Consider the following 13,584-nt stretch of genomic DNA (forward strand, 5'->3'; position numbering starts at 1 on the left):
TTTAGTTTCTTTAACATAATATAATAATATGTATTGTTTAATTTAATTAAAAGACTTTTCATATTGAGCTCTTACTACATTTTCATTTAGTTATTAATATTGTTCAACATTAACTCTTCTAAATTAATTTAATCAAACTTATAATTTATGATGATCCGGGGCATCGTCCGGGTCAATAACTAGTTAAGCTCTTAAATAACTTTTCAATTGCATTTTATGTTACATGGCTTGTTTTGGTTAATTATTTGGTACAATAAAAACTTGATTCATATTCCATTTTATTATTGCTACATTTTACTTATCACTAACTTTGAAATTCATTATAGAGAGTGAATGCAATTATCTAAATGCTTTTTTTAGTACCCCTAGAGAAAGATAAACTCGAGTTTGAATTTATAATTTATTCCGTTAGTCTAAACTTCCTGTGCTGTATTTATTGTAGAGCCAAAGTTTTGCAAATATTAGGCACCTTTAAACCACAAGGAAAATTTCCACTTTGATCACCGGAGGCTTATGCTTTGGTGCCCTTTTTTTCATTAATTCTGTTTTTGTGCCCTGGAGTATGTAAGGGAGACTGGTAATTTTGTTTAGTTGAACCTTCTTTCTGACTGTCAATTTATAATATTCTAAGAAAAGTCGGATATGCTTGAACATAATATGCACACTTTCTTCAATAAAGCAAAAGCATACATGATTATAAATTATTGTTGATTAAAAGATGATATGATTAATGGTGTACATAATTTTATCAAATTACATAAACTGTTGGTAAAGGAAAAGCATGGTTGAGGTTTATTTTTTCATAACAATATTAATGCTCCATTGTTCCGTCTTGTGGTATATGTTCTTTAATCCAAGAATCAAAGAAATAAATAGCATCATTTCATACTCCAATCTAGTTGAGCATTATTGCCAATCTTGACGACTCTGCTGTACCTTAAGCTTTTTTAGTGAAGTTAGCAGAGATTTTATATCCGGTCGTTGTTCAGGAGCAGACGAGGTGCAGAAGAGGGCTAGTTTCAGAAGCTCTTCTGCTACCTTATCTTGATTTTCAGTAAGGTTTGAAACTAGAGCTGGGTCTATAACCTGAAGTAGTTTGTTTTCTGCAATGGCCCTTTCTACAATGTGGTTCAAGGTGACTGGTAATCCGTCCTCTTCTGCAAGACCTGTTGGCCTTTGTGCTGTAAGGTACTCCAAGATTATTACTCCGAAGCTGAATATATCAACTTTGGCGGTAACAGTCCTCATATATGCAAATTCTGCAGATAAAAACAGTTACGGCTGAATAAGAGACTTGTTTTATGATAAATTGACAGTGCAACATGTTTTCATCAGAAAGCGAAGGACTTCATCACATCAAATATCACTTGAACAATGCCAAAATTAGCTTTGACAATTACTTTATCAAAGTTTATGCTGCTTGGATGTCTTCATGTGTTGAACTGGGTGATGGAAACTCAAGTATGTGTAGCTTAACTAAATTAAGTGCTATGCTGAACGTATGAATGCAACGAATAACTTTTGAAAATTATATAACTATAGTAGGTGCTTTGGCTAGTATGAGGTTTTCTTGTTCTGATTCTGTATTCTATTTGCAATATGTTCCCTCTGAATCAATGAATAAATTATCCGTACTTTTTTTGTAATAGTTGTTAGATGTAGGGATTGATGATTTCTGAGAAATGGAGCGACTACCCATCATAGAATCACACAGTTTTTGTGCTTTCGGACATAACATCAGTGACATTCTTCCTACAGAGTTATTAGATGACATAGTTATGATGTTTTTTTTTTTTCCGTATATTTATTTCAATGGGTGGAGTGCGTAGACTGAATAATGATTAAAGTTTTCTCGACTAATTAGTATTTGAAAATAGGAAAAGCGCAAATATTTGTTGCTAGTTTTGTAATGAGCATTTAATGTAGGCAGATTAAGACTTTTACATGTAATAAAAACTGACATAGGGGTAGAATTACAAACATGGCCTCAGCAATTGAGATACAAACATCAATTCTCTTTGACAGGATCCATGTTGAGCGATCTACTGAAGGATCATGGATGATCTTTTCTAAATTTCCTTGCTCCATGTATTCAAGATCTAAAGCCTTCAATTTCCTGCTTTCCCATGCATAACCAATGACTTTTACCAAGTTTCTGTGCCTCAGCTGACTTAAAATCTTCGCTTCTCTATTGAAGTACTTGTCAGATTCTGCTGCAAATTGCTGCAAGTTCAATTTTTTTATAGCTACGATCTGTCCATCTTCCAATCTGCCCTTGTACACGGTGCTTAAATTGCTGCTGCCGATGATGTTGTGTTCACTAAAGAATTCAGTTGCTGTTTCTATATCTTTTGTTTCAAATCTTTGAAGGACTAAAGCTGCAGTGTAATCTACGTTACAAGTCTCATGTTCTTTTAGTTTCCTTTTATTCTGGTAATGTTTATAAGACATGATTGCTATTAGAAAAAGTAGCAATGCTGAAATACAAACTAGAGGTATCATAATCAGCCGCGTTTTCCTTGACAGACTGTGTCGGGATTGGCCATGGCTTCTTTTGGTACACAGACCAAGAGATTTGGTTCCGCATAGACCTTTGTTTCCTGCTAAGTTGGATTCTGGCATGTTCTTAAATACACCAGATTGCGGAACAGGGCCTTCAAGTTGATTGTGAGATAAGTTCAGATGTTTTAAGCTGGAGAGAACACTGAAATTCTGAGGGATTTCACCTTCCAAGTCGTTCCATGAAAGGTTAACTGCACTTAAATGTTTTAAATTTGCCAAATTAGCCGGAATCTTACCCTTGATTTGGTTTTGTGATAGGTTTAAGTTTGTGAGGTACTCCATATCAGAGAATATTTCACCAAGGGGGCCTGATAGCTTGTTATTTGACATATCAAGGACGAGTAAGTTCCTGCAATTCTTAATTGTTTCAGGAATTGTTCCTGACAAATCATTAGTTGAGATGTCGATGACTTCTGCCTTCTCCAGTTTACCAATATCTTCAGGAATTGTTTCTGTGAAAGAATTGTGTGATAGGTTCAGGTACATTAGTGAGCTTTTCATGCCTACTATTATTGGCCCGGTTAAATTGTTGTTGGAGATATCAAGGGATAACAGTGGGCTTAGTTCAAATATGTGTCTTGGAATGGACCCTTGGAAATTGTTTCCACTTAGGATTAAAGTTGAAAGAAGCTTCAATTCAGAAAAAGACTCTGAGATTGGAACTCTAAACTGATTATTTTGCAACTTAAGAATGTTGAGTTGTTTTAATTGAAAAAACTCATGTGGAATTTCACCTTCCATTGCATTATCATTCAATGTAAGGGCTTGAAGGAGCGAGAGCCTAGAGAGTTCCAGAGGAATTTGGCCGGTGAACCTATTTGTGTGGAGTCTTAGGCTGATCAGCATTGTTAGGTTACCTATCTGTGGTGGAATATTCCCAATAAATGAATTCTGAGAAAGTTGTAAAGTTTTTAACTTGCTTAGTTCCCCCACTCTTTGTTTCAAGGGCCCGCTTAGCTTATTAGTGGCTAAGTCTAAGGTTTGAGATTGGAGCAATCAAAGAGGTCATCTGGAATTCCTCCAGACAAGAAATTGCTTCCAACAGAAATAAATGTGATGTTGGACAACCGCCCTAAACCTTGTGGTATCTTCCCAGTTAACATATTATAAGATAAGCTGATATCTAGTAGGTTCGAACAATTGGTAATGCTACTAGGGACTGAGCCACTTAAAAGATTGTCATTCAGAGCAATCTTCTTTAAGCTAGAAAGTTTTCCAATGTCAGATGGTATTTTTCCTGTGAGAAAATTCATACTTGCTGAAAATTGTTGTAAGTTTGTTAGATTGGTCAAAGAAGATGGAATTGGGCCTGTCAGATTGTTCATCTGCAGAAACAGCACTTCCAAGGATGGTAGAGATCCAATCTCAGGAGGTATAATTCCGCTTAGTTGATTTGCTGAAATTTGTAAGGTTGTCAAAAGTTTGCAGTTCCCTAAGGACTTGGGGATTATAGAAGTTAATTTGTTATTATATAGGGCTAGGTCTTGCAGGTTACGTAAATTACCCAACTCTGAAGGGATGCTGCCTTCTATTTTGTTGCTGTACAAACTCAGTTTAGTTAGATTTCTACAGCGGCCTATTTCAGGTGGTATTTTTCCTGTAAGTTTATTCTCCATAAGATGTAGGGTTTGTATGTTTATCAAGTTTCCTATGCTGGGAGGAATTATTCCAGATAACTGATTTCCACTAAGGTCTAATGCAGTCAATGCTGTTAAGTTCCCAATAGTTTCAGGTATCAAACCTTCTAATTTGTTGGAATAAGCAATGAAAAATTGGAGGGAAGCTAAATTTCCTATCTTAGATGAAATTTTTCCTGTAAGATTATTATAACTGAGTGAAATTTGTTCCAAAGATGTGCAGTTGAAGAAATTTTCAGGGATGCTTCCAGTTAAGAAATTGTTTTCTAAGTTTAGATATGTCAAATTATGCAGGTTGCCTAATGTTGCTGGTATTACCCCAGATAGTTTGTTTAGGGAGAGATCTAAAGTCCTTAATGCTGTCAACTTCCCTATGGATTTGGGTATGGAACCTTCTAAATTATTTGTATGAGCAACAATGACTTGGAGACTAGCTAAATTTCCAATGTTAAGTGGAATTTTACCTGTAAGATTGTTTGAACTCAACCCAATTTGCTCCAAGGATGTACAGTTTGCGATACTGTCTGGGATGCTTCCGGTGAAGGAATTGTTTCCCAAGTCGAGGTATGTCAAGTTTGGGAGTTTTCCCAACACTGACGGTATTGGTCCAGAGAGGACATTATCATAAAGGCTCAACTGCAGGAGCTGGGAACAGTTTCCCAGCTCTAAAGGAATCGGACCATAAAATAAATTAGAGGATAGGTCAAGTACCTGAAGGTGGGATAGGGATCCTAAGGAACCAGACAGTCTTCCTCTGAGCTTCTTCTCTCCAAGATATATTGCAATAACATTGCTTGTATTTGCATCACAAGAAATGCTGGTCCAATTGCAATGGTGTTTTTTGGTAGCCCAGTTGGACAATGAATCGAGAGGGTCTTTAGTGATAGATTTCTTGAAGGTCTGTAAGGCTTCTAGTTCAATCTGAAAGCTAGTTTTTACTGATATAACAGTCGTTGTTATGCTATATAGAATAATAATAAAAGCGGGGAAGTAAACAGAATTTTGGAATGCCATTTTTTAAACTTTCTAGTGGTGAATGCTTTAAAGTGATGGTGTGATTCTTATTTATACTACTGTTTTGCTGCTTGATGCATGATTTTATACTGATATCAGCAGCAAGGTATCTAACCAAATTGCTATAAAAGAAAAAAAAAAAAAAAAAAAAAAAAGAAATACTAGAAGCCTGTTAGACGACGTTTATGACTATTTTTAGTCAACATAAAGTAGAATTTCTACACTGTCATGTATGTTTAAAGCATGAGGCAAGAATTGATCTCATATCTTAAGTACCTTCAAAACATTAACCAACTAAGCTAGTTGACATCTACCGAATACATGACATCATAATGTTTATCTTTATTGAAAGCGAACTGATAAAAGTCGGAAGAAAGTGAAATATTATGCAAGTATTACTAAACACAGAAGCGAAAGAGTATTAGAATGAGGCAAGCTGATGTACTAATTTGACTTCGTATTGTACACACTACAATTTAAAGTAACGACCATTACAGTGATTAATAAGTTTTAGAGTCACAGCTCTTACAAATGAGAAATAATTGTACCTCTAATAAAATATCTTTGGAGAGCTTTTGTACTAATATGTTATAATTGGTTCTGAATTTTATTTTAGTGAGCAGTATGTTAAGTGTTAGTTTGCCATGACATTCTAGATTAATCTGATCTCTACATAAGATTTATTACAAAGTGTGATCATCGTAAAATCATGTTTTCCCTTGCTTTACAAACTGATATCATTGTAGTTTTTTTCCAGAGGAAATCATCCTCGGATCCTACACCAGCACAACATGTATTAGTCACAGTTTTACATTGTCTAATTCTTCTTAACTGCTGATTATGATTGTGATCATCATCTTGAGTTTGACCTTGTTGCTTCCTACATCTATCTACATGAAGGAGATTGACATTAAGAGTAAGGAAAATTCAACTCAGGAACGTACATTTAACGTCTCTTGCAGGTTTGATTGATTAGCAAGCTAAGGATTAATATGCCTCTTCTCAACCTGTTCCGGTACAAATGTGAGTGGTAAGTTGCTACAACCAGTTTCAAGTTTGAATTTCCTGGAATGTTATTTCCTTGACAAGTTGCATTATTATTATTATTTTTTTTTTCTGAATTATGCTTCACTGGTATAAACAATGAACATGTGCAATTCCTTAAGTCTAGGTTAGTCCAATACTGCATGTTGCTTAATATTCTTTGTGTAATTTCCCGGAATAAATTCATAATCAAAACTTCTAAAATAATTTAAGTACTGTACTATTTTCTGAAGTGGGAACAACTTTTCAGGTGCAAGGAATTGACCAAAGAGCTTCTAGAATAATTGAGTATGTCTATGTGATTATTGGATTTTTTTTCTTCTGTATGTTACTTCTTGGGGTTATAGTCCATCTGTACGGAATTAATAGTCACATACATATATTGAATTATGATGCTGGAAATAGTGGAAAGGACTCGACTTGTATATATTTTATTGTTTGAAAATCATGCTATATTTTATGAGGGATTGAGACAATGTGAAGTACTAATCATTGACGACATTATAATATATAAGCCTTAGTAACTGTACTTTGTGCTAATGTTTACTTAAAAACAACTTCCATCTACGAAGTATATATGTAGTAAATTATTGTAAATGTTACGATTGTTACCCCAGAGGTGACTATTATGGAATGAAGAAGCCAGGCATGCATATTGCTTTCAACATATATCTAGGACTAAAATTACCTCTTTAACTTCATTCTTTGATAGTTTGATTATTAGTTCTTTTCTGTAAGAAATTGTCAGTAGCAAGCTTGAGTTATAGTACAGGTAATTGAATAAGCCTAATTTTTCAGCTGCAGTTTTTCGAGACTTGGATTATGTAGTTCTGTCCTAACTGATTGACTGTTGCTGTAGTAATTAGATGAGACATTTCTTGTTATTAATCACAAAATTTTATATTGACCAACTAATTATTACTAGCTATCCTTTACCAGGTTATTTTGTTTTTTCTGCGTTAATTGGATCAATGTTGTTTCATGCTATGCAGAGAAGTCGAAATTCATGAATACCTCTCAATCCTCTCATTGAAAAAGAAAAAGAAGTGTTAAGACGGACATCATCATTCAAAAATGTGTCCTTCATCTCAATAGAAAGAATATGTTAGGATGGAAAATCACAATCCACAGCACCTTCTTGTAAGAATAATTTATCTTCTTCGTGCCACAATCTACCTTGATGAATGAATGTCATGGTTTTGACATCAATATGGGTGTTAGAATGAGGCAAGTTGATGTACTTATTTGACTTCATATTTTACGATATGTAAAATAGAGTAACGAATATTACAGCCTAGCTCATAGCCCTTACAAATGAGAAATTATACTTGTAATAAATAGCAATTCAGGTAAACAATGTACACGTGAAATTCCTGAAGTATAGGCAAGTCAAATACTGCAGATTGCTTAATTTTCTTGTTTAAGTTCCTAAAGTGTATTCATAATAAATACAAGTATAATTTTCTGAAGCTGGAACAAAATTGACCAAAGAACTTCTAGAATAGTTCAAGTACATAGAGACATGAAATGTTTATGAGGTAATTGGAGTGTTTTTTTTGCAACCTGGTGGAATTAATAATCGTATACTCATACACTATTAAATTATGATGTTTCGAAATAGTGGAAAGGACAATATGAACAACTAATCATTGATGATAATATGGTACCTATGCCTTAACAACTATATAGTAATGTACAGACGTACAGTTATTAATGATTGCTGTAGTATGTAGTAATCTACGTAGTATGTAGTAAAATCATTGCGTGTATTACACCAGAGGCCCAGAGGTATCTGTTATAGAAGAAACTGAGATTTTTGTTTTCAACTTATGACTGCTGTAGCTTCTAGGTAGGATTGCCTCTTTATGTTCCTCCTTTGATGACTAGATTTTTCTGTTTGAATTTGAAAGAGAAAGATGTAATTTAAGCCTGATTTTTTTTATTTACAGTTTCTAGCTTTGGCTTCTGTTCTAACTGATTGACAATTCGACAGTTGTACCTGTAGTTACTACATGAGCTATTTCTTGTTATTGAATCACAAAATTATATATGACTACTAATTATTTACTAGACTCTTTTTGTTCAATGATTTGGAGTTAAATGGATCACTGTAGTTTTGTGCTATGCATAGAAGTTGTAATCATGAACACCTCTCGTTAGAAAATAGAAATGAGAAAAGTTTGAAAATTACAAGAAAATCACCATACACAAAAATGTCATTATGTCTGTACTTAGTAAAGCAAAACATGTTAAGATGGAAAATTACCATTCATAATTGGACTACTTATCAGAGAGAAGTTTCTTACTCGTTCCTTAATCTACTTTGAAGAATGGATGTCATGGTTTTGACAGCTTATGGGACTATCTAGCTTAATTAGACACGACATCACCAAGTTTATGTCAGGTCGATTTTCAGGATTAAGGGAGGTACAGGACAATGCTAGTTTAAGAATTTCTCTGACAATCACTTCTTCTTTTCTTGTGATACTTGAAGACAGATCAGGGTCAATAACAGTAAGTGGCCTGTCTTCAGCCATTGCCTTTTCCACCAGATGGCGCAAGGTGAGTGGTGATCCGCCTTCTTCAGTAAGACCTGTTGGCCTTTGTTTCATGAGGAACTCCATGATTATAACTCCAAAGCTGAATATATCTACTTTGGTCGTAAGAGTCCTCATATACGCAAACTCTGCAGTAAGAAACATAGTTTAGTTTCAACAACTGAATCAATCTAGAGACATTGGCAAAACAGTACTTCAGGAAATGAATAACTAGTTTATGTTTATGCAAATGATGAATTTCTGTATAGACAGAGAACTGGTGCAGAAGAACTACCTGGTGCCATGTAGCCAATAGTGCCTTTGAATGCTGACACTGTGGTACTGCTAAGACCATTTGGAAGATGAACACCCAGCATCCGAGCAGTTCCAAAATCACTGACATGAGCTTCCCAATCTTTATCCAAGAGAATATTTGAAGGCTTCAAGTCACAGTGAATTATAGGGGTGTCGTAACCTGAATGCAAGTAAGCCAATCCTTCAGCTATAGAGATACAGACATCAATTCTCTTTGATAAAGTCCAATATGAGCGGTCTGCTGAAGGATCATGAATGATCTGCTCTAAATTTCCGTTTTCCATGTATTCTAGAACTAACGACTTCAACTTTTTGCTCTCCCAAGCATAGCCAATCACCTTGACTAAGTTTCGATGTTTTAGCTGACTCAAGATTTTGGCTTCTCTGTAGAAACACTTGTTAGATTCTGCTGCAAATTGTACTAAATTCAGCTTCTTTATTGCAACAGTTTTCCCATCTTGCAATGTTCCCTTGTAGACAGTGCTTAGATTACTGCTACCAAGAACACGGCTTTCACTGAAATTGTCAGTAGCAACTTCTATATCCCTTGAACTGAATCTCTTCAATGTTAAAGCTCCTGCATTATCTATCTCAGGTGTCTCAAGTCCCTCAACTTCCCTGATGCTTCTCTTTTGATTACGTTGTTGCTGCTTATAAAGCAGGATGACAATTATAAGAAGTAACAATACTGATGCACACAAAAGGGGTATCAAGATCAATATTGTTTTCCTGCGCATAGAATTGGAGATGCTCTTCTTGGTGCAAGAACGAAGAAGTTTGGTCCCACACAACCCTTTGTTTCCCGAAAAACTTGATACAGGGAAGTTTTGGAGGACACCGTTTTGTGGAATAGCACCTTCAAGATGATTGTTTGAGAGATTAAGAAATTTTAAACTTGAAAGGTCATTGAGCTTGTCAGGGATTGGCCCGTAAAGTTGGTTTTGTGAAAGGTCTAGTGAATTCAGTTGCCTCAGCTTTGCCAAACTTGCAGGAATCTGACTATTGAGCTGGTTTCTTGACAGATTTATGCTTGTAAGAGGATTTGTCTCATCAAACATACCTTCATGAAGTGAACCAGAAAGCTCATTCGCTGATAAATCAAGGTTCAGCAGGTTTCTGCAGCCTTTGAGTGTTGCTGGAACAGGTCCTGAGAAATTATTGTGTGACATGTCGATGGACTGTACCATCTCCAACATGCCAATTTGTTCAGGAATTGTTTCTGACAGAAAATTGTGTGATAAGTTGAGGTAAGTTTGCAACCCCTTCATGTTTGCTATAACTGGTCCTGAAACTGACCCACTGAAATTGTTGTGAGAAAGATCTAACATTGTTAGACGGCTGAGTATAGCCATGCCTGATGGAATGTGCCCATGGAAATTGTTTCCTCCAAGGTTCAAGGTTGAAAGAAGCTCGAGTTTTGAGATAGAATTTGAAACTTGACCACTAAACTGATTGTTCTGCAACTCTAGTATAGTAAGCTGTTTGAGTTGGAATAACTCCTCTGGAATTTCACCTTCTAGTCGATTGTCATGCAAGGCAAGATCTTGGAGGAGAGCGAGCTTTGAGATTTCATGTGGAATTCGGCCTGACAACCTGTTTCTGTCTATCTGTAGTGTAAATAACCTGCTAAGATTACCAATTTCTGGTGGAATCTTCCCTGTAAAAGAATTTGAATGAAGTTGCAGCCTCCTCAGATTACTCATATTCCCAATACTTGGTTTCAGCGGTCCACTGAAGTTGTTTACAGCTAAATCAAGAGTTTCAAGACTAGCGCAATCAAAGATATCATCCGGTATGTTACCAGACAAAGAATTTCTTCCTACTGAAAAGATTGTCATGTTAGTTAACAGCCCCAAACCATGTGGGAGCTCACCAATTAACCTGTTATAACTGAGGCTTACGGCAAGAAGTTGTGTACAATTGGTTGTACTAGAAGGAATTGGGCCACTTAGTAGGTTTTGGTTCAAGGTAAGGTTCTTTAAGTTATATAGCTTCCCAATATCGGATGGTATTTCTCCTGTCAGGAAATTGAAACTTGCTGAGAAATATGTCAGGTTTTTCAGGTTGGTTATAGAAGGCGGAATTGAACCAGTGAAATTGTTAGAGTGCAACATCAACATCTCTAACGACGGTAAAAACCCAATTTCAGAAGGTATTTTCCCACTTAATTCATTCATTGAAATCTCCAAATGTGTCAATGACTTACAGTTGATTAAGGACTTCGGAATTACTGAAGTCAACTTATTTTTGTACAGCCTTAATTTTTGCAGGTTAACTAAATTCCCAATTTCAGAAGGTATTTTTCCAACAAAATTATTGCTATAAATGTTCAAAAGGGTAAGGTTCTTGCATTTCCCAACTTCAGGCGGAATTTCTCCAAACAACAAGTTCTCAAAAAGCTGAAGTGTTTCTAAACCTGTCAAGTTCCCTATCCAAGAAGTAAGTCTACCTGATAATTTGTTTTGACTAAAGTCTAAAACTCGCAATTTCATCAGCCTTCCTACAGAATCAGGTATAGGACCTTCAAAGCTGTTGTTATAACCGATAAAAACTTGAAGAGATTTAAGATTTCCAATGTTCGACGGAATCTTACCAGTAAATTTATTGGAGTTCAGTCCAAGTGCACCTAAGTTTATGCAGTTTGTGATACTATCAGGGATATTTCCATCAAGAAAGTTGTTTCCTAAGTCTAGTGATTGCAAGTTCCGAAGATTGCCTAGTTGTGGTGGAATGTTGCTAGAAAAAGAATTATCAAATAGAGTGAGTTCTATAAGCTGTGAGCATTTCCCAAGTTCAGCAGGAATTTGACCAAAGAAAGCATTAGAGGTTAGATCAAGAACCTGAAGTTTCGACAAGTTACCAACAAAACTCGAGAGCTTTCCTTGGAGCTGCTTCTCAGTCAGGGATATCACAATCACATTGTTCGTAGATGGGTCGCAGGATATGCCAGTCCAGTTGCAGTGATGACTGCTGCTGTTCCAGCCTGAGAGTTGACTCAGAGGGTCGTTGGTGATCGAGTTTCTGAACGCCTTCAAAGCTTCTAGTTCAACCTGCAGGCCACTGTCTGCTGATAAAACAGCAGTTGCTGTAAGGGAGACTATCAGTAAAACATAAGTTACGAGGAAAGTAGTATATTGGGGCGACATTATTGTTTGTTGAGACGAGTATGTTCAGCTCACTCAATGGGTGGCTGGGTGCATTTATATTTAGTTTTTGCTGATCAATTCATCTGAATCTATGAGGTTCAATACATGATTTGTAATCGAGTGGAACCGTGTTTCAATTGTATAACTTTATGGAAGTTTTATCTTAGTTGACTAGATAGTCAGCCAAAATTGGAATAGAGTTTATATAATGGAGTAAAGCACTAAAGCCTAAGCATAAATCCAAGTGAAGCAAATAATATAGTATGGGCGCCAATTGGCCTCTCGACCCACAGTTTTCTTTGTCAAACTTCTGCCATTAATACTCGTACAAAGCAAATGAAACTAGCTTAATTGATTTAAATTTTTTTAAGGGTGATACTTATTACCTGATATCAAATCTCGTTTAAATTATATACCTTGTTTCTTCACCAAAAAATTTAAAATATTATTCCATACGAAAAATAGTCGTTACTTTACCTTTTCATTATATTCTCTTTTTATATAGAATTAGTTATTGCATTATACATGCATCTATGGCTTAGGGTCTTAGGGAGTTATAAATTTATAATCGATGATATGACTTTTTTTTTTTCTTTTTTTCTCTTTTTTTTTTCTGATTTTGAAAAGATATCAGGGACAACTTTTATCAAATATTCTAAAATGATTTTTTTTTTTAGCTATTGTACAATCTATACTATGAATTAATCTTAAAAGAGATTTAGTAATTGTGTTTGTTTCCATGTAAAAATTTTCCACTATCTTGTATTCTTGTTGTTTTTCCTCCTACATAATATGAATGCAAAGAGTATATAGCACAAAATCAAACTTTAATCGACTTCTAACGCGGTTGGTGGCTGTTCCTTGTTTGGTTTTTTTATGCAACTTGCAAATTGTAATACTCATAGTGGAAGTTTTTTTACGTATAGTACAACTGTACAGAACATGATAGAGACTTATAGTAAAGTTGAACGTGAATCTCCCCCAAGAATAAAGATGCTACCAACGTGGTCTTCATCCTGATTTGGCTTCATATCTAATCACGGGTGTCAAACAAATGAATTATCGCATGAGAAATTATAGTCCGCCCCCTCGTCCTGATTGTACATTTGTTAGGGGGCGTTTGATATGGGGTTTAGAAACCTTGGGGGGTGGGTTTGGCTCATTCCCATACTTTTAGGTGTTAAATAAAAGAAAAAAATTGCATTCCATAAACATACCAAACATATGGTATTAAGAATCAAGTTCCAAATCCATACCACTATGGTTTCATTCCTGATTCCAACCTCATACCAGTTTGCAAACCAAACGTCACTTGGATGAGTTATACGC

General features: G+C 35.5%; 4 protein-coding genes across 4 annotated transcripts; all 4 read right to left on the bottom strand.

The window, feature by feature from the left end:
• Positions 1-522: 522 nt before the first annotated feature.
• On the bottom strand, positions 523-3,408 carry LOC110689704 (LRR receptor-like serine/threonine-protein kinase FLS2). The gene has a single exon (XM_021866486.1). It carries the CDS (start codon positions 3,406-3,408, stop codon positions 1,918-1,920), a length of 1,491 nt encoding a protein of 496 aa, XP_021722178.1. The 3' UTR covers positions 523-1,917.
• On the bottom strand, positions 907-1,774 carry LOC110689693 (LRR receptor-like serine/threonine-protein kinase FLS2). Its single transcript, XM_021866477.1, has 2 exons — positions 1,636-1,774; positions 907-1,259 (listed from the first exon to the last, which is right to left on the bottom strand). Exons 1-2 carry the CDS (start codon positions 1,772-1,774, stop codon positions 907-909), a joined length of 492 nt encoding a protein of 163 aa, XP_021722169.1.
• LOC110690404 (LRR receptor-like serine/threonine-protein kinase FLS2) lies at positions 3,188-5,941 on the bottom strand. The gene has a single exon (XM_021867230.1). The coding sequence runs from the start codon at positions 5,211-5,213 to the stop codon at positions 3,537-3,539; it is 1,677 nt and encodes a 558-aa protein (XP_021722922.1). The 5' UTR covers positions 5,214-5,941; the 3' UTR covers positions 3,188-3,536.
• A 2,474-nt stretch (positions 5,942-8,415) lies between these two features.
• Positions 8,416-13,138, bottom strand: LOC110690414 (LRR receptor-like serine/threonine-protein kinase FLS2). The gene is made up of 2 exons (XM_021867242.1): positions 9,090-13,138; positions 8,416-8,943 (listed from the first exon to the last, which is right to left on the bottom strand). The coding sequence occupies exons 1-2, from the start codon at positions 12,253-12,255 to the stop codon at positions 8,576-8,578; spliced, it is 3,534 nt and encodes a 1,177-aa protein (XP_021722934.1). The 5' UTR covers positions 12,256-13,138; the 3' UTR covers positions 8,416-8,575.
• Positions 13,139-13,584: the final 446 nt, after the last annotated feature.

Source organism: Chenopodium quinoa, unplaced genomic scaffold (assembly GCF_001683475.1).
Source record: "Chenopodium quinoa cultivar QQ74 unplaced genomic scaffold, ASM168347v1, whole genome shotgun sequence".
Classification (NCBI taxonomy): Eukaryota; Viridiplantae; Streptophyta; class Magnoliopsida; order Caryophyllales; family Amaranthaceae; genus Chenopodium; species Chenopodium quinoa.

Excerpts from the sequence above, each read along its gene's own strand:
- LOC110689693 (XM_021866477.1), bottom strand. The coding sequence starts at position 1,774 with ATGTCATCTAATAACTCTGTAGGAAGAATGTCACTGATGTTATGTCCG. Across the intron at positions 1,260-1,635 it reads TAACAACTATTACAAAAAAA|AATTTGCATATATGAGGACT; the intron begins GTACGGATAATT and ends TTTTATCTGCAG.
- LOC110689704 (XM_021866486.1), bottom strand. The coding sequence starts at position 3,408 with ATGCTGATCAGCCTAAGACTCCACACAAATAGGTTCACCGGCCAAATT.
- LOC110690404 (XM_021867230.1), bottom strand. The coding sequence starts at position 5,213 with ATGGCATTCCAAAATTCTGTTTACTTCCCCGCTTTTATTATTATTCTA.
- LOC110690414 (XM_021867242.1), bottom strand. The coding sequence starts at position 12,255 with ATGTCGCCCCAATATACTACTTTCCTCGTAACTTATGTTTTACTGATA. Across the intron at positions 8,944-9,089 it reads TATTGGCTACATGGCACCAG|AGTTTGCGTATATGAGGACT; the intron begins GTAGTTCTTCTG and ends TTCTTACTGCAG.